The sequence below is a fragment of the Tenrec ecaudatus genome, chromosome 14 (assembly GCF_050624435.1).
Source record: "Tenrec ecaudatus isolate mTenEca1 chromosome 14, mTenEca1.hap1, whole genome shotgun sequence".
Classification (NCBI taxonomy): Eukaryota; Metazoa; Chordata; class Mammalia; order Afrosoricida; family Tenrecidae; genus Tenrec; species Tenrec ecaudatus.
Genome location: NC_134543.1, coordinates 68,353,536 through 68,373,018, shown reverse-complemented (window position 1 = coordinate 68,373,018; position 19,483 = coordinate 68,353,536). Strand labels below are relative to the sequence as shown.

Below are 19,483 nucleotides of genomic sequence, written 5' to 3'. Positions count from 1 at the left end.
GTAAAATTGTTGATAAGTATTAATCATCTTTAATTAAATTACCATCTTTAGCTGGAGATTCCTATAAATAATAAATCAACATTAATTATGGCAAGTGCCAGGTCAAATAATGCCTGAGAGGAGAGTGTGTCTGGCTTTGTAGCCTCCCTTCATAAAAGTTTCCCTCTTCTCCTTGGTCAGAGAAACCAATATGCATAATAACTACCAAACATTAGAAGCTATTTTATGAGTAGTTTACTATGAACTTTAACATGATAATAGATGTTTGAGAGTATACAATATAATTGTTATTTAAGCAAAGATAAGAAAACTTTCCAGAAAATAATTTTACTAACTTTAAAAGTATTACTCTGAATATAAAATAATCTTGGAAAATTTTATGTAGCAGTTATAGTTCATAATTTTTTCATATTGGTACATTTTACATTTTAACTCAAGTATTCTGTGTAGTAAATAAGTCACCTATTACCCTTGTATTTAAAAAATACATAAAATGATACTTAATTTATTTATTTTACAGTTAAATATCTGACTGCAAATACAGAGTGGATTTTAAGAAAATGTCCTTAGAATTATCTGCTACAAAATGTGTATAAAATAATTGAATCTTATAAAAACGTTTTTCTTTTATACTTCTAAAGTTCAACATTAGTATTTTGTTTAATTGCCTAATCATTAACAATTCTAGTAGGATTGGTGAGCATAAATTAATAACTAACACGTTACAGAGCTGAGTTTGACAGCTGACTTTTTAATGTAATAGTCATATTTCTAGGAACTTTCAAAAGTAATTAAATACATATGTATACATATCAAATACATTAAATGCATATTTAATTATTGTACTAACATGTTCATTACAGTGTTATTTATATTGGGAGCAGTGTAAAATCTAAAACTAGGATATTAGTTGACTTAACTTTGATATGTTCAAGTGATAAAATTATGTGTTATATTTTAAGAAGAATATGCTATGTATTTTAAAAATACAGGAAGCATTAAAAAATATTTTTGTCTTCAAATTCTTACAATGAACTTATTTTACTTTTGAATCATGAAAACTTATAAAATATTTGTATCAAATCATAATGTTCAAATCCAGTTTTACAAAGAGCATCATATTATGATTTATAACAAAGCTTTTAGAATAATAAGCTGAACCTGACATTGTGATTACAAAAGCAGAGGCATCAAATTACTTGGAAGATGTTTGGTGAGCCTTGATGGTGAATTGGTTATGCTTTGGGATGATAACACAAGATCAGCAGTTCGAAATCACCAGCCACTACAAGAGAGAAAGACCAGGCTTTCTACTCCTTTTAATAGTCACAGTGTCGGATACTCACAGACTCAATTCTACTCTGCCCCATAGTGTTGTTATGAGTCGGAATTGATTCAATGAGAGTTTTCATTTCTACAGGCTATTTACCACCTGTGTTAAAATATACAATTTTAAGAACATAAAAAGACTAGTGCATGGGATTCTGGCATGCACACACGGTGGTTTCAGGAAACCCTGTCATACTCAAATATTGTCAAGGAATCCATTTAACAGCATTATAAATACCCCCAATTGGCGGGTTCCCATGTCAGGCAATACATGTAGATGCTCATCGGAGCTGAGATTGTTTCATATGTAACGAAGGATGGGCTATCTTTGAAAACTTATCCATGTTATGGACACAGCTTAGACTATTTTTTCTATTCTACCATCTTTAATTGTGAAGTCTAGGGTAAAATATTTTTCATGTTAGTGAGTTCAAAGTTTTTCTTCATAATATGAAAATTATCATGGCCGAAAATATTTTTTCTCAATTCATAAATATGAAAATTATACAGAACTGAGGGCACTAAGTTGTAATATATCCATTTATTTATGTGTATAGAGAGCCATTTTGTTGTGCTTTAGGTAAAAATTTCCATAGCAAATCATCTTTCCATCTACTAGTTCATACACAAATTATTCTGACACTGGTTGTAATCCATGGGAGGTGTCCCCATTCCCGCTCTGGGTTCTTCATTTCTCTTTCTCCACTTCCCCAGTACCTCTTTACTCTTTCATCTTTGCCTTTGCGAAGCTATTTCTCTTTTTCCCTGGGTATTGTTTATTATTGGGCTGAAAAATCGTATCTGGAAGTAGCTTCAGATCCACGTTAGATGGCTCTATTAGGCAAGTAATCTCAAGAGTTCTTGCAATCTCTTTCAGACCAGTAAGTCTGGTATTTTTATGAAATTGAATCTTGTTTCAGTTTTTACTCACTTTTACCAGGACCTTCTATGGCAGTGGTTCTCAACCTTCCTAAGGCCGACCCTTTCATACAGTTCCTCATGTTGTGATGATACCGCCAACCATAAAATTATTTTCATTACTACTTCCTAACTGTAATTTTGCTGTTATGAATCCTAATGTAAATATCTGATAGGCAGGATGTATTTTCATTGTTACAAATTGAACACATTTAAAGCCTAGTGATTAATCATGAAAACAATATGTAATTATATATTGTGAAACTTTATTTTTAATTACAAATAAATGAAATTTTGTCTTGAAGCATGGTGTAGCATGGGTAACAGTCTTCACGCTGGGTACTCCTATGTGGGCCTATCTGCTTGTGGGCAGACCCGCCTGGAGAAGGACAGAGGAGCGGTGTCTTGGTTCCTAGACCTTCAGAAATATGTGTTTTCTGATGGCCTTAGGCGACCCTGTGAAAGGGTCATTCGACCCCCCAAAGGGGTCATCACCCGCAGATTGAGAACCGCTGTTCTGAGAGGTCATGGAAGCTGAGTACTGTCTAGTTCTTGTTTCAGGTTAGAAGAGTCTGTGCTTCATGTGAGCCATTCGTCCTCATGATTTATTGCTTCCTTGAATCTTCCACTTTCTTCAAGTCCTTTATTCCAGTCAGGAAAACATGAGTTGTATTTTAGATGACTGATCGAAAGTTCTTACGATCCCAGATGTAACTCACCAAACTAGGATGTGGAAGATTCTCTCTACAAACTGTGTTACCAATGGATCTATATGTCCCCTGATACCATGGTTCTTAACCTTCAAGCCCAGTAGCTCAATCTAAGTGAATGGGTATTTCTAAGAAGTTTCCGTAACTGTGCCCTATATGCATGTACCCCTATATGCATGAAGGTGTGTGCCCATGTAACCTCCCACATCTAAATAACATGCGATTCTATTTTTGTATTCATTCACAAATTGTTGCTTCTTATTACTGTTGTTTTAAGACTTTACCTTAATCAACCTTTATTCTTGTCTACCACTGTGTCTTCTTTGGCCTTGGTCATATTGTGTCAACCTCACTCATACTGTGTATTGCCTTTCCCTTCACCCAAATGAGCAGGCCTCCCCAGTGATGAGGAAGGTTAGGCATTGAACCACAAAATCAATGGTTCAGACCCACTGGCTGCACCAAGAGAGAATGACGGAGCTCCCATAGAAGTGTGCAGTCTCGGAAACCCTGTAGTGACAGGGTCACTATGAGATGGAATCAACTCGTTGGCATTGATTTAGTTTTTATTGCTTAGGGGATTACTATCTAGTTAGCTGCTATTCTTCTTTCTGCTCCCATCCCTGTGCATCGCCAAAGAACATTTTCCTTTTATGTATGACTCTATTCTTGGGTTTTGATAATAGTGGTCTCATAAAATATTTGTCCCCTTTTGATTAATTTATTTTGCTCAGGAAAATGGTCTCCAGATTAATCTATCTGGTGAAATATTTCAGTGATTCATTATTTTTATCATTATGTAATATTCCATTTTATACATCTACTACAATTTGTTTATCTAATCATCTGCTGATGACTTGTTTCAAATATTCACAATATTGACAATATTGTGAATAATGATGAAAGGATTATCCATGTCACAACTCTTATTTGCCTAGAATCTACAATTTACTGGATTATGTAATATTTCTAGCTTTATAAGCAAGTGCTATATCGATGATTATACTATTTTACAGTCCAACCAGCAATACATATGAGCTCTAATCTCCGCACAAAGAACCATTGTGGCATAGTCAGCTAACCATTGGGCAAAACGCCAGGTCAGCAGTTCAAAACCCCCAGCTGTTCCATGGAAGAATGATGAGGTTTTCTACTCCTATAAAGAAGTACAGTCTTGTAAATCCACAGGCCTACTTCTACTGTGTTCTATAAAGTCACGATGCGTGAGAAGTGACTCAAAGGTAGTGATCTTGGTTTGGTTTTTAATCTCCCCTTGCTAGAATTTGTTAGCATTTTTATCATTAGTCATATTCAGTGATTAATTTGATAAGTTTTACCCCTTTATAAGATTCAACCTTTCCTATTTATATAACTGTTTTTAGGGATGCTAATAGATTCACTTGTCTGAACAATGTCTACCTTCCAAATTATGTTATTTAGAGACACATGATCTACTATTTAAACTAGAATGATTTCTAATATGCTGTCTCATTTCTAGTATATTTTAAAAGTAGTTTGAAAAGTGTAGAACATGGATTTGTCAATAGACTTGGGTTCTACTAAGAAAATATGTACTCTGCCTTGACTCAGTAAACTCATACTTAGTATGGTTCAGCTTCTTCATATTTACCCTTGCCCATATTAGAAAACAATTAGCTTACTAAACAAATTTGAGTATTTGGTGGGGAGTGGGGATGATCCTCACTGAATCTTTCTCATTTGACTAAGAATTATAGGGTATTTGATAACCATGTTTAAAAATGGAGATATCCAAATATTATTGTAAACACCCAATGATTTGTTTTACCCACAATATAAGTATTTTACTTGGTTGGCTTACATAGTAGCTAATAATATTTGTTAATGTAATTTAACTGCTGTGAACCTTTACTGAACAAATATTGAAATTTATTCAAGTCAAAGAAAGAGAATCTCTAATGACTTTTGTTAAAGCTTCTATTTAATAGTTAAGGAGAAAAGTTTGTATGACATACGAGATGCAATTAACAGTAGATTTTACATTTAATAAAAAGAAAGAAGCATGCGTATTTGCTTTATTCATTCCATCATAATTTGCATTAGAGCTGTGGGTGTTTAATGAGCAAATTCCAACTAAAATGCTATATTGATTTTTGAGTGAACTTTGTGATAGTCATCTACCTAGGCACAGCTCAGTGTTTACAATTAAGTTTTCTATACTTAAAATGTTTGAGAGTTGCATATTGACCCTTTAAAAGTACTACATTTCAGGGGGAAAAAAACAGGATTTTCATAACTGAAGAAATTTACATATAACAAAAAGTTGTTTTAAATGATCATTTAGCAATAGCTTAAATTTTGGAAAACTTTTCTTATTATTTCTAAAATGTATAGCTATATTATACATATTTTCCTGTCATTTTAAAATTTAACCTTTGAAGACTCAGAAGGTAATCTCATTTAAGTACACATATACAATTTTGGATTTGAAATTGCACTACTAAGGGAAAATGTGTTCTCTTGATTACAAAGGACCAAATAAGCCCGCTGTGTAAATAATTACCTTTAAGCATAGCGATAACTATTAAGGCCCTTGATATTGCTAGTCTTCCATATTTCATCAGGTGCTATTGTATGTAAAGTAGAGTGTGGCTTATTTTAAATGTCACTTTATAAAGATCTCATCACACTGTACAGAAGTGATAGAAAGCTTATTGGCACTTAAAGTTTAGTGATTAGTATTTTAATCTTTCAATACATCAGAATAGTTTAGGGTAATATAATAAGCATATGAATCTGTACTTAGAGCACTGTTTATATTTAATTCTTTCCATTCTATTTAGCTTATAAATTAGAAATATTTAATATGTAAAAATTAAAAAACATCCTAGAAATAATGATATTGTATATGAATTATTGAATCATTATATAATTCATATGTGGAAAAGATCTCGAAAAGGTTTGCTTTGATTTCCTCCATCGTTGTTGCATGAAAACAATGAAAATGGAAAAAAAAAATTTGGAACCGAATTCTTTTCTTTTCAACAAATAGCCAGGATTAATCAATATCATATTTTAATGTGTCTAGAAAGAAAGTTGAATTGTGTGTTTATGTGTTGATGGTGGTGATTGTAGAGGTGGAGTAGAGCTTGCATTTACTGAGGATTCTCTTTTATTTATTTGGCCAAGGACTATGTGTATACCCTAAAATAATCTTCCTTAAAGTCTTATATGCATTCTATCCACCTGAACTGTGACTAACATCATGTAAGACATTTAAAAAGTCAAGGCTGCCAAACACCTTGATGTGGATCCAAGCCCATATTCCTCCCATTACATGCTGCTACTTTCTAAAAACTTTTATGGCATTTCTTCCCAGGGAGAGATTGTAGAGAGACTATCGGAGCAAAGCAACCTCATTGTGTACTTCATTCTGGGCAGAAGTTTCAAATAATTATGATGAATTGATATAAAATATAAGAATAATATAACTATACAGTCAAATAGGAGTAATAACATTACAAAAAAAGATACAAAATGTGTGGCTGAGATGAGAAATACAAATTCTACTGAAATATATGTTCATAACAAGGAATAGTCTCTCTCTCTCTGTCTCCCTCCCTCCCTCCCTCCCTCCCTCCCTCCCTCCCTCCCTCCCTCTCTTTCCAGTGTGGTTAAAACAGGTACTTAATAAAATTAAAACTTGTGTAATTCTAGAAGGAACATACTTTATATCAGGTTATCTAGCCAGTTAGCTGCCATTATGTCACCCCCATATTTTGGCAACTCTGTATATGATGTAATGAAATGCTTCATGGTCCTGTGCTATTTCCACTTAGTAGAAACAATGAAAGATGTGCTTCTCAAATGTCATTGATGTCTGCCTACAAGCTTCAAAGCCCTGACTTGACCCAAACATCAGCTCAAAAGCTTTACAAAGTCAGTGTTTATGTTCTTAGAGCAATCTTCTTGCTCTTGTGGGTGAACTTGATGTGATCTCAGGGCCTACATTAGTTACATTTGGTGGTAGATTGTCCGGCCTTTCTTATTAACCGAAACATTGCCTTAATTAAAGTCACCTAAGTTATCAAAAGGCGGCCTGGTATTACGGTAAGTTACATGCTGAGTCCCTAACTAAACGGTCCTCGGTTCCAACCCACTGAAGGCCAAACCCACCAGTGGCGCCTGGGGAGAAAGATGAGGCAGATGGGCTTCTGTGAAGGTTGACAATATAGGTCACTGTGAGTTGGCGTGGACTTGATGGTCGTGGGCTTGGTTTGGGTTTAAACTGCCAGACACTCAATTTTATGCATGAGGTTATGCAGTTGTTGCTCCTTGTCATAGGCATAGTTTGCTTAACTGTTCACCTGTTGCTGGAAATTTGAATTGTCTCTAGCTTCTAGTATAAATCTGCTAGCCTTACACTGCCATCAAGTCGATTCTGACTCCTAGCAACCCTGTGTAGGGTGTCCAAGACTGTAAATCTTCACGGGAGCAGACAGCCTCCTTCTTCTCCTGTGGTGGCTTTGAAACGCAGGCCCCGTGGTCAGCAGTCCAGCATTTTCCTGACAGTATCACCAGGGCTCAGTGTTTTACTCATGTCTTTGTAGGGTTGTATGCTTTAAATTTTCTAGAAATAGATAATGAGTATGGTAAGTCATGGATATGGTAGATCTTTGCTTAACTTTGTAAGAATCTGCCAAATGGTTTTCCAATATGACTGCATCATCTGACATGTCCACCAGCGGGTTATATTTTATACTCTAGTATGGAAAAATATAACTGACATATTAGTTGCTTCCCTATCAACTGGGAGGCACTGCAGTGACAAGTGTCTTCAGTAACTTGGTATGACTGGACGACAAGTCTGAAGAAGGGAGCACGTCTGATGGAAGCACAGCTGTGTGCTATGAGCCCTTCCTCTCTCTCCCCTCCCCTCCCCTCCCCTCCCCCACTGAGGTAACTACTATTCTGAATCTGCTGTTTGTGGTTTCTCTGTGAGTTTTTTGTAGTTCTACTAACTATACCTATCAGTAAATGATATATAGAAATGTTTTGCTTTGCAACTTTTATTTTAGTCAACATTTACCTTATTAATTTCAATGCCTGGGTAGCAATCCATTACGAATATTTGGGTATGTATTTATTCTTGGTGATGTTATTTATACATTTTTGGTATGTAAATAATGCTGCAGTGAGTATTGTCATACATATCCTATACATATGTTCAAGCAGTTTACTAGGCTACATTAAAATAAACACTTCACTGCTCTGGATTCAATTCTGGCTCATCGTGACTCTATAGGACAGGGTAGAACTGCCCCTGTGAGTTTTGGAAAATGTAATTCACTATGGGAGTAGAAAAACCTTCGTGGGTGGCTGGTGGTTTCCAATTGCTGACCTTGATATTAGCCCAGTGCATCACCGCTACTCCACCAAAGAGAAAAACGACTGGGCTGGGCCCATCTGTTTTTTTAAAATCAACCACTGCCAACTTGCTCTTCTGATGGTTTAAAAATACACTCTCCTTTTATTGTACTGCTAATCCTAAGGTTGTCAGTTCAACTCCACCAGCCACACTGTGAAAGATGTATAGTCTTGGAACCCCTAGAGAGGGTGGCTATGAGTCGTCATAATCAGGTTGACAGCAGTGCATGTCAGCAAGATCCTGAGTGGAATCAGAGGTTTGCAGCCATCTGCTAACTGGCCTAAAGGTTGGTGGTTTGAATCCACCCAGTGGCCTGACACACTTGTTCCATAATGATGGCAGTCATTAAACCGTCTGGAGCAGCTCCACTTTGTGACACGTGATTGCCATGAGTTGAGCACCAGCTCAGCCGCAGTGACCATCCGCAGTGATCAGCGGCATATAGAAGAGTCTCCTTGGACCTGCAACTTCACATTGATTGTTATTAGATGGCACTTGTTATGGTTAGTCTTTAATTAGGTTAAGTGGTATCTCAATTTTATAGTAGTTTTTAAAAATAATGTTGTCTGAAGCTTTTAATTGACATTACTTTTGAAACCATACCATTAGATAAACAGACATGTCTAAATCTAACAAAATCATTCCTGTTAAATGTATATATTTCTCCTAATTAATTATGGGCTGTATGTTTTGGTAGCTCTGGTTGAAGAAGTATACTCTGCACAGAAGTTACATGATGAAGCAATTATGTCGAGACTGCGCTTAGCCAATGAAGAGAGAGATGAAGCAATTGCCCGAGCCAAGCATATGGAAATGTCCCTGAAATGGTATGTACATGTTTGAAATGAGTACGGCCTTTGTATTGAGGTTAGGACATACATATTTAAAGTGCGTTGTTAGGTGTTGTTGCCTGTTCAGAAACATTGCTGAGCCGTATGTGTTACCCTCGGGCATTCCCAAAGCTTTCGTGTCAGGGGTGTGGGTGCCCATGGAGAAGAGTCACCAAGAAACAAAGAAACATGTGCATCATTTCCTGATACTTGCATCCTGTCCGCCACTTCTTCACCGTTCTGTTCTTGATGTCCTTACTCTTCTTTCTTTTGTGACTCCTCTTTCCTTCTCTTTGCCTTTACTCTCAGTTTTAAAAGTTAGTTTCAGAAATCCGTATAGTTTTGTTTTCTGCTAAAAACCTCATTGCCTCATTGCTTAATAGCCCTGTTGCTATTCCTTACTATGTTTTATTGGTAGCTCTTCTTTTTTATTTTAAATAATTCAAGTGGGTTTTTATGAAAGACAGGACAAGGTGCGTGCTTTCCAGTCTCAAAGGGCACCCAGTATCCCCGGAAGTCATGGCAAGCCACGCAAAGGCCTCGCGGAAGTTCACAATTGGGTGCGAACAACCAGGTGGAAAGAGCACCCCCACTGTGGAATGGGGGTCAGAAGAGGCTGTGGCATGCATGGGGACCAGGAAGCAAGAATGCCCAGGGGTAAGGGAGAGACTGTGGACCCCAAGTAAGCCCTGAGCAGGAGCATGTGGGCCCTAAAGCAGGCCCAGGGTGGGCCCTGGGACACGCCCAGGCGCTGGCACATGTGCGTTGGCACCCTCTGACCCGCCTCTGACCAGGAGCAGGGTCCGAATGCTTGCTTCCTGCCTTTATTCTAGCCCACCCCCTGGCTGGAGGAAGCGTGGTTGATGGTATTTGATGACCCCATTGGCTGTTAAGCTCACCTGGGTGATGTCATGGGCCTGGGCTTAATTTGGGCCACACAGGTGTACCTCCTACCTAGCTGGGGGTGAATTTGAGCATGCTCAGTTTGTGGGTCTTCATGGGTATTTATTGGTCACCTGATTCCTTCCCAACCTCCTCTAGGGGCCCTGTGCAGGTATGGGAGGGACAAGCTCCCGTCCTTAAATCTAGCTACCTAACCTTTCCCCACTGAAGGATTATGGGCCCAAATCTTTGAGGTATTGGACAACGATGTCTCTGGCTGCTTCCTGCTGACAAGAGATTTGCCCTGTGGCTTTGGTTCCACACCCTTCCTACTCTTTGAGGAGAGGCTGTCCACTTAGGGACCCACGATGGATGAGGTTGGGGTGATTCCGGAGCTGGTGATCCTGGTGTTGGCACACTTGGCTCAGTGTCATGGGTAGCCTGACGACTTCTGGAAGAAACAAAACAGGTGGCCGGTTTAGGTAAGGCAAGGGCAAAACAGTGAGCTAGCAGTGCCCTGGGAAGTGTGGGTTAGTGTCGATGGAAGTTCAGAAAAGACATCTTAGATTGACAGGCATGGGCGCCAGCTTACTTTAAACATGGGCATTGTGTGAAAGCATTTACTAGCTTACAGACTGTTGTGGCTCTGAGGTAGGTTTTCTGCGGAGCACTTACCTGTCTCAGGGTGTCTGTAAAACACCATCTTCAGACCATGCATCGGCTCACAGCAGTACTTGCTGTTTGCTCTGCTTCTGAGGGTACCCATGATTCTTAAGCTTCAGTGATGTACTCAAAGGGTGGAACCCAAGAGTTACATTCTTAACTAGCAATGCATGCCAGTAAGCTTATACAACTATGCCCTAGAAATAAGTTCTTTTTAAATTTTAATGTGCACCCATGTAGGGATCAGTAAAAACACACAGATTCTGGTACAATGGTTTGGATGGGGGCTTGAGATTGTGCATTTCTAACAAGCTGGCAGTTGATGAAAATTTTGCTAGTCCAGTACTATGATTTAGGCCAGTACTATGACTCAGCCCGCAGCATCTAGAAACCTATTACTTGTAGCTATAGAAATATAATTGTAATGTAGAAATATATTATTGTAAAATCAAGTATTGCTGATGCCATTGACTTGGTGTGGGCTCCCAGTGACCCTGTGTGCAACAGGGCCCAATGCTGTCCATGCAGTGCCGCCCTCCCAGAGGCCACGTTTCAGCCCCTGTTGTAGCCGCTGTGTCAACCTGCCCCTTAAGGGTTTACTTCTCTTTCACTTACTCTACTTCACCAAGCGGGATTGATCCTTCCCGATCATTTGCGATGACTCAGAACCAACTTGATGCACATGGGTTTGGGTTTTGGGTGGTGACTAATGATGCTGTACAGTTTCTTTAATATCTTTGTGTGCATCTTTGTTGGCAGTGTGTCTGTTAAAGTATGTGTCCATTTTGAAAATTTGGTGGTTTTCTTATGGTTGAACTTCCCCATCCCCCTCCACTTAACACTTTCTACATAATTGATTGACTGACATTGATGATATTTTACATGCTACGTCAACCTCTCTCATTATTTCTCTTCTGCATGTTCTGTCTCTAGTGATGTTGTTTGCCTGCCCCTTGCCTTCTTCTCTTGAATTTACCAATCTTTTTAAGTCTAATTTTTTGTGTGTATATGAATTTTTTCAGGGGGCATAATACACAGGTAATAGCATTTATTTCATAAGCTATAATTTAGTTAAGAGATGAACTCATGGGATAGTTTTGGTTCAAGATGTAGAGAGTACCTCAGGGTGATAGTTTCAAGAAGGCCTCCAGTCTCAACACTAAGTAATTTTCTTGAGTGATTTATGTCTTAAGCACAAGAACAGGTCCAGTAGTTTTATGGATTTTCTAAGAATTTAGGTTCTTTTCCACATTTTCCCCCACAGTATCATGCCCCATCTATTGTGTTACTGATAAGAACACTTGATAGGGATTTGGGCACCATCTAGTTCTGGTCTCAGGTAGATGAGGTTGTGATTCAAGCAGACGATTTACTATTGAGTTTGAAGAATTTTGTATCTACCACGATGAAGAAATGGCATGGAGGCCACATGCTACCTCCTCTAGCTTCAGAAGGGAAAAGAATCAGACCTGATCCCATCCAACTGTCACAAGGCAGAGGTCAGACCTGCTGCCACCCCCGTCCTTCTTATCCCCTGTCCTGACTCGAACAGTTGTTCCCATAGCACCCTGCATTGCTGCGGGTGCTCCGTAGCAGTGGTTACACAGAACTCCCAGATAGTATTGACCGTTGTGGGGGCTGATTACAGAAGTTAGAGGTGACCACTAGTCAGGATAGAAAAGTACATGAAGGATACAGTCCCTTGTTCACAGCACCACCTGGTCTCAGCCAGCAGCCAGGTCTCTCTCTGGTCTTCAGGCTCTCGGCGACGTGGTCTTGACCCCTGCCTCACAGTCTTGGTGCTGCCTCTGGCCATAGCCTGTGCTGCAGCATTCGCTGCAGCTGTCACTTCAGACCAGGCTGTCTCACACGTGCTCCACCGGTGGCTCTTCTTCGGAAGGGTCGCAGGATTCTCGCTCTTGCTGTTTCTGAGAGGTGTCTCCCATGTCCAGAGGACTGGTACAGTTGACCCGCCCCCACGTTTGGGGATTTTTAGAGTCCTCTACCCAACCAATGATTTGGTGGGAGTTACGAAAGCTTGGAGGGAAGAGCCATAAGTAAGTAATTTCACTTTACCACAAAGAGACTTCCAAGCTTATGAAGAATGGCTTTGGGGAGGATGGAATATTTCCTTGAACTTCTTGAAGCCCTCTCATCTAATTGATACAAGGCTTTTATCAGAGATGTTTTCAAATGTGGTCTTCCTCTCAGTAAGAGTGACAGGATACAAGTTGTCAATGTTGATAAAATCCACCTCCTCACGTTTCTCTTCTGTAGTTTATGCTTTCAGTGTTGAATCTAAAAATCCGTCACCAATTCCACAGTCACGCAAATTTAACTCTTAGAAGTTACAAGTTTACTCTTCATTTAGTTCTCTGATCCATTTTAAGTTAGTTTTTGTTTAGGCTGTGAAGTATATCTATGGGGGTGCTTTCTTTTCTTCCCCCTTTCCTGTGGACACTCACCTGTTTAAGCACCATTTATTGAGAAGGCTGTCATCTCTCGATGTATTTCCTCTATACCGCTTTCAAAATCCATATATTTATTTGTGTCAATTTCTGTGTTATGATCTATTGATCTGTGTAACCCTCCAATAATACAGCATAGTCCTGAGGATGGAAGCTTTATACTAAATCTTGAGATCTGGTAATATCAGTCCTCTAATTTTTCTCTTCTGTGGAATTTATTTGGGATATTTTAGTACTTTTGACTTTCCATGTGCCTTTTTAGGTTCCATTTGCTTATGTGCACAAAAAACTCTCTGTGGCCAAATGCTTTAAAAATGTTTTTCTTCAAAGTAAGTTTAGAATTCCTTAGGGATTCACAAGTATTATACATTCAGTTTATTAGCTACTGATCAGTGTTATTTTTATAAATAATTTATAGCCATAAATTCTGTTACCTGGATTTATCACCAATTTTATTCATGAATCTTTGATCAAAGTACATTTTGATGCTTTTCTTTTCTTTTTCTTTAAATCGTTTTATTGGGGCTCATACAACCCTTATCACAATCCACACACACATCAATTGTGTAAAACACATTTGTACATTCATTGCCCTCATCACTCTCAAAACATTTGCTCTCCACTTAAGTCCCTGGCACCAGCTCCTCATTTTTTCCCTTCCCTTCCCGCTGCCCCCTCCCTCATGAACCCTTGATAATTTATAAATTATTATTTTGTCATATCTTGCCCTGTCCGACGTCTTCCTTCAACCACTTTTCTGTTGTCTGTCCTCTAGGGAGGAGGTCGCATGTAGATCCTTGTAATCTGTTCCCCCTTTCCAACCCACCCTCCCTCTACGCTCCCAGCATCGCCACTCACACTACTGGTCCTGAAGGGATTATACACCCTGGATTCCCTGTGTTTCGGTTCCTATCTGTACCAGTGCACATCCTCTGGTCTAGCCAGACTTACAAGGTAGAATTGGGATCCTGATAAAGGGGGGAAGGGGAGAGGAAGCATTTAAGAACTAGAGGAAAGTTGTATGTTTCATTGTTGCTACACTGCACCCTGACTGGCTCATCTCCTCCCCATGACCCTTACATAAGGGGATGTCCAGTTGCCTACAAATGGGCTTGGGTCTCCACTCCACACTCCCCCAAGCATTCACTATGATAAGATTTTATGTTCTGATCATGCCTGATACCTGATCCCTTCCACACCTCGTGATCTCACAGGCTAGTGTGCTTCTTCCATGTGGGCTTTGTTGCTTCTCAGCTAGACAGCCACTTGTTTACCTTCAGGCCTTTAAGACCCCAGACGCTATATCTTTTGATAGCTGGGCACCATCAGTTTTCTTTGCCACACTTGCTTATACACCCATTTGTCTTCAGTGATTGTATCATGGAGGTGAGCACACAATGATATGATTTTTTGTTCTTTAATGCCTGATAACTGATCCCTTCAGCACCTTGTGATCACACAGGCTGGTGTTCTTCTTCCATGTGGGCTTTGATGCTTCTGAGCTAGATGGCCACTTGTTTGCCTTCAAGCGTTTAAGACCCCAGATACTATATCTTTTGATAGCTGGGCACCATCATCTTTCTTCACCACATTTGCTTATTCACCTGCTTTGTCTTCAGCGGTTGTGTCGGGAAGGTGAGCATCATAGAATGCCAATTTAATAGAAGAAAGTGTTTTTGCATTGAGGGAGTACTTGAGTGGAGGCCCAATGTCCTTCTGCTACCTTAATACTAAGACTATAAATATATGCACATAGATCTATTTTCCCATCCTCATATATAAATATATTTGCATATGTACATGTCTTTATCTAGACCTCTATAAATGCCCTTTGCCCCCCAGCTCTTTCCTCTATTTCCTTTGACTTTCCTCCTGGCCCACTATCATATTCAGTCCCCACAAGGGTTTCAGCAATTCCTCTTGGTTACAGTACACTTGATCATACCCTACCAGGCCTCCCACACCCTCCTCACCACCAATGTAGATCAATTGTTGTTACGTTGTCCCTGGGTTTGTTAACACCACTACCTTTCCCCACCCCACCCTCTCTCTTGTCCCCCTGGAACTGTCGGTCCTGTTGTTTTCTCCTCTAGATTGTTCATCCAGCCTATCTTATTTACATAGACCTGTGGAGATAATAACATGCTCAAAAACAAGACAGCGCAAAACCAAGCAACAATATACAACAAAACAACAACACCAACAAACCAATGACAAAAAACAAAACACAGGAAAGAAAAGCTTGTAGTTAGTTCAAAGATTGTTTGTTGGCCTTTAGGAGTGTTTTCCAGTCCAGTCTCTTGGGGCAATACGCCATGGCCCCAAAGTCCACCTTCAGCATTCCTTGGGGACCTTGCCGCTCTGTTCTCTTGTGGTTCTGTTGCACCCCTCAGTGTTTTGCCTCAGTGTGGCGGGATTAGGTCGGGTGCAGTTCCCACACTGTGTCTCCGGTGTTCTTTCCTGTGGGGCCGTGGGTCAGTGCGGGGCAGCGTGTCTCCCAGCGGGGCCGGCCATGTGGTCCTCTCCGTGGACTGGCCGCTCTGATTGCATTTTGATGCTTTTCAAAATGACAATGAAACCACCCGGAAAAGGTAAGAAGTCAGTTTTCCTGCAGTGCCATAACTATTTGACATGGGTGATCTTTCATCAGAAATCCCAGAGTACTTGACCACTTCCCTCAGAGACTCCTAAAATCAACCAATTGCCCACTGAAGGACTTGTCTACTCATATTTATATATGGATAGCTCAAACTTAGCATTTCCAAAATGGGACTTATTAATTCATTCTCAAAACCTTCTCCTCCTCCTTAATCCCCTGTCCTGATCAGTGGCACAACCATCTGCCCATGTATCCAAGCCAAAACTTCTTCCTATGAATCCATGTTAAATAGGTATCTTGATTTCATTCATTCATTCATTCCTTTTAGCTGATAGATATAAATGGAACCTATTTGTCTTTACTATTATTTTCTTCAGCTTTAGCTCTGTACTTGACTTTGTGCATACATTTGTTATAGTTTTTCTTATGTGTTAAAATTCGTCATTGATATTCTTAGAGGCAGTCTTTTTTTATTTTGCTCTTAGTAACATAACTTTTAGGGAGAGATGGTAAAAGGAGACAAGGGAAATACTCAATTGCAAGCCTGCTCTTTTAATTAATTCCTTCATTCAACAGATAGCTATTGAATACATATTTTGTGTCAGGTACACTGCTAATTACTTTGAATAGAGCATGTGGTTCCAATTTAGTTAGGAATATAGCTAATAATAAATGATTGCATCAGTGTTCAATACACATTGATATGAAGGATTCATATGGCTCCTGGGGATAGTTTAAGAGGGATCATAATCATGGGGTACAAGTGGTGGTCAGGAAATGCTTTCTATATGAAGCAAGAAAATTAACCACAAACTAGTATGTCAGCATAGTTTTAGATGATACTGTTCAGTTTTCTGCTCTTTAGCTGAGTCTACAGGTTTTGCATCTTCCAGAGTGCATTTTAGAATAGACTCTTCTTAGGACAGAACCAATTCATAACAGTTTTCCTAACTGAAAGGCAGGTTTGGAGGCATTCGGTGTACTACACTACTATAAATCATTACGCGTCACTTTAGTTTTAATTCCTTATTTCTTGCGTCCATGATCTTCAAATTCCTCACCTCCCTGCCGTCTCTTATCGACTCTGGGCCTCTCTCTCTGCCAGGGTCTGCCTTGTCTTGTGGTTATTCCACTTCCCTGCTTGCCCTCACCTGCCTTCAATCACCCGCGCTTTTCTTCATTCTGTCCTCTGTCCAGAACTAGGGAAAGAGTCGGCAAGATTCCAGTTAAAAAGGCTTACGTATGCAAATTAATGCATACAGGTTTTTATATGCATATTTCAAATTTGAGTTCACAACATTTTTTCCTTTGTTGTTAATTTTAAAATTAAGGTTGGAAGATGAGACCGAGAATACAAACAAGTAGTGTGTAATTTTCCTTTCAGGTGGATCAGTGATTCATTTTATTCATTGAGGTCAGTGTTTTGCTTTCCACCACGGAACAAGGTGAATGACTGTTCAGTTCAGAGTGGAAAAAGCTGATATTGACCGATTTAGGGATAAATCAAGAAATGTGACATTTCATGTATGGGTCTTTTCACTGAGAGGGCAAAGTTGTCAGTCAAAATTTGCATGGTATAGGAAATCAATTGAAACTTGAGCCCACAGACATTTGCTTACTAATTATCATGACTGTGTCAAGTTAGATTCTTGTAAGCTTACTTTAGAGTTGAAGCAAGATTGAGATACTTTAGTGTAACTGTAAACTTCATATTAATTAGATATAGTTTATAAGCTTTATATACTACTAATTATGAAAATCAACTTAAAGCTTTATATGTTATAGAATCTATTGTTAACACTTAGTATCTCCTCAAAGTTATTTTATATGGCAAATTGAATGCCTTGTATACTTATTTTCGATTGTCTTTTTATTTTTAACATAAAAAAATATTTTTTATTTTAGCATTATTTTTTGTTTTTCTTCTAAGTTTTGTGATATAAATAAGTGTGCCTACTTTAGGCTTGGAATGAATTTTTTATAAGCCAATTTTAATTCTTACTCTTTAACTAGATATTGAATAATGTAGTTCAGACAAATAAAAATACCAAATTGGTACTTAAAGTGTATTAACAACAAGAATTTGGTCTCATTTTTTACTGTTCTCTCAGAAATTGATAAACTAAGGACTAGGGTAAAAATCCAGCCTGCTACACATGTTTTTGTGCATGTTCTGTTGGAACTTGCCCACACCCAGTCGTTTGCATATGTGTATAGATGCTTTAGTGTTTACAAGGGCAGGGTTTAGTGGCTGTGACACAACATGTGGCGAAGCATAAACTATTTGCTATCTGGCATTTTACAGAAAATGATCGCTGACTCCAGCACTATATAATAGGTAGAGAATCATAGTTGAAACTAAAGTAGGAGTTAGAAGTTCTTTCTGTGTTTGAAAAACGTTTCCCGAGACGTTTTAAGAAATACAATTAGAGAAATATCAGTCTTTTCCCTTTCTAGATACTTGTTTCTATTAAAAGTTGCGTAGTTCTTGTGTAATTTTCAAATCCAAATTAACTCATAAAGTATTAATTATCTCTTAATAGTCGTTCAATACTACATTTACATTACTTATAAATAATACTACTAATGCTTTCTTGAGCCACAAACACTAAGTAATTTTCTTGAGTGATTTATGTCTTAAGCACAAGAACTTGTGCATTAGCCTCACCAAGAAACATGGCTAGTGCTTGCTTCGGCGGCACATACACCAAGAAACATGGCTAAAAGTTTGTACTTCAGGAGAACGGCAAATCACTACCTGTGATGCAGCTTTAGAGATAATCACACACATTATCTTAAGTATAAATGTTAAGTTCATGGGTCAGAGGTCTACAATATTTCTGTTGTTAATAGCCACTGTATGTTTAACTGGCTCTTCAAAGTAAGATTTCAGTTTGATTTTTAAAATTTTTACTTGTTGCCAGACCTTTTAATATTTGTGTAAATGTCTCAGTGAAATGTTAATTTAAAATGTTCATCTGCCTCTCCTGAAAAAAAAAAATTCTTCACACTGCAATGCCTGAAGACAGCTTATAATTATTACTTTGAGAATCCTTATACTTCTGTTATGTTGATTATTTAGATTTACAAATTGGGTAATCTACCTATGTAACTATCTTCCTTGTGGTCCTATAAAATTATTTAAAACTAAATATAGAAATTTATTACCTTGAAAAAATGTGATTTCTTTAGTGAAGGTTTGCAGGAATCTGCCATTTTAAATATTTAATTGCCATGTACGTTAACACGTTTTAAATTTTGAAGTTTAGTAAAGTCACCATGACACTTACAGAAATATAAATGGAATTCCATTTAAAGTTCCCTTAATTATTTCTTTGCCTAATTTCATCTAAAGAGAACAACACAAAGGTATATGTTTCTCAATATGGCCTCCTTAAAATTAATATTGATTCAACCAATAGTTAATGCTCAAATTCTATTGCTGTTCTTCAAATACTTTAATGTGAATGCAAGTAAAGCTATACGAATTTCATTACACCATTTCTGCTATGCTGTTTAATTTAGTTAAAAAGAAGCAGTGATCTTCAGAGTTATTTTCAGACAAGCTTTAGTGAAGCAGTATCTTTGAAAACTGCTGATTAATTTTGGGAAAAAAAGATAAGAGAGCATTTGTCCTGACATAACTGTAAATCTCAGTAGTACACCTTAGTGGTTTG

The 19,483-nt window shown here is 38.3% G+C and overlaps 1 protein-coding gene across 3 annotated transcripts in view; it reads left to right on the top strand.

The window, feature by feature from the left end:
- MIPOL1 (mirror-image polydactyly 1) overlaps positions 1-19,483 on the top strand; it is a 365,306-nt gene that overhangs the window by 99,646 nt on the left and 246,177 nt on the right. For all 3 annotated transcript variants that reach the window (XM_075531536.1, XM_075531534.1, XM_075531535.1), the window contains one exon: positions 9,062-9,191. In XM_075531536.1, coding sequence (XP_075387651.1) covers positions 9,062-9,191 — 130 coding nt within the window. The remainder of the gene's footprint in view (positions 1-9,061; positions 9,192-19,483) is intronic.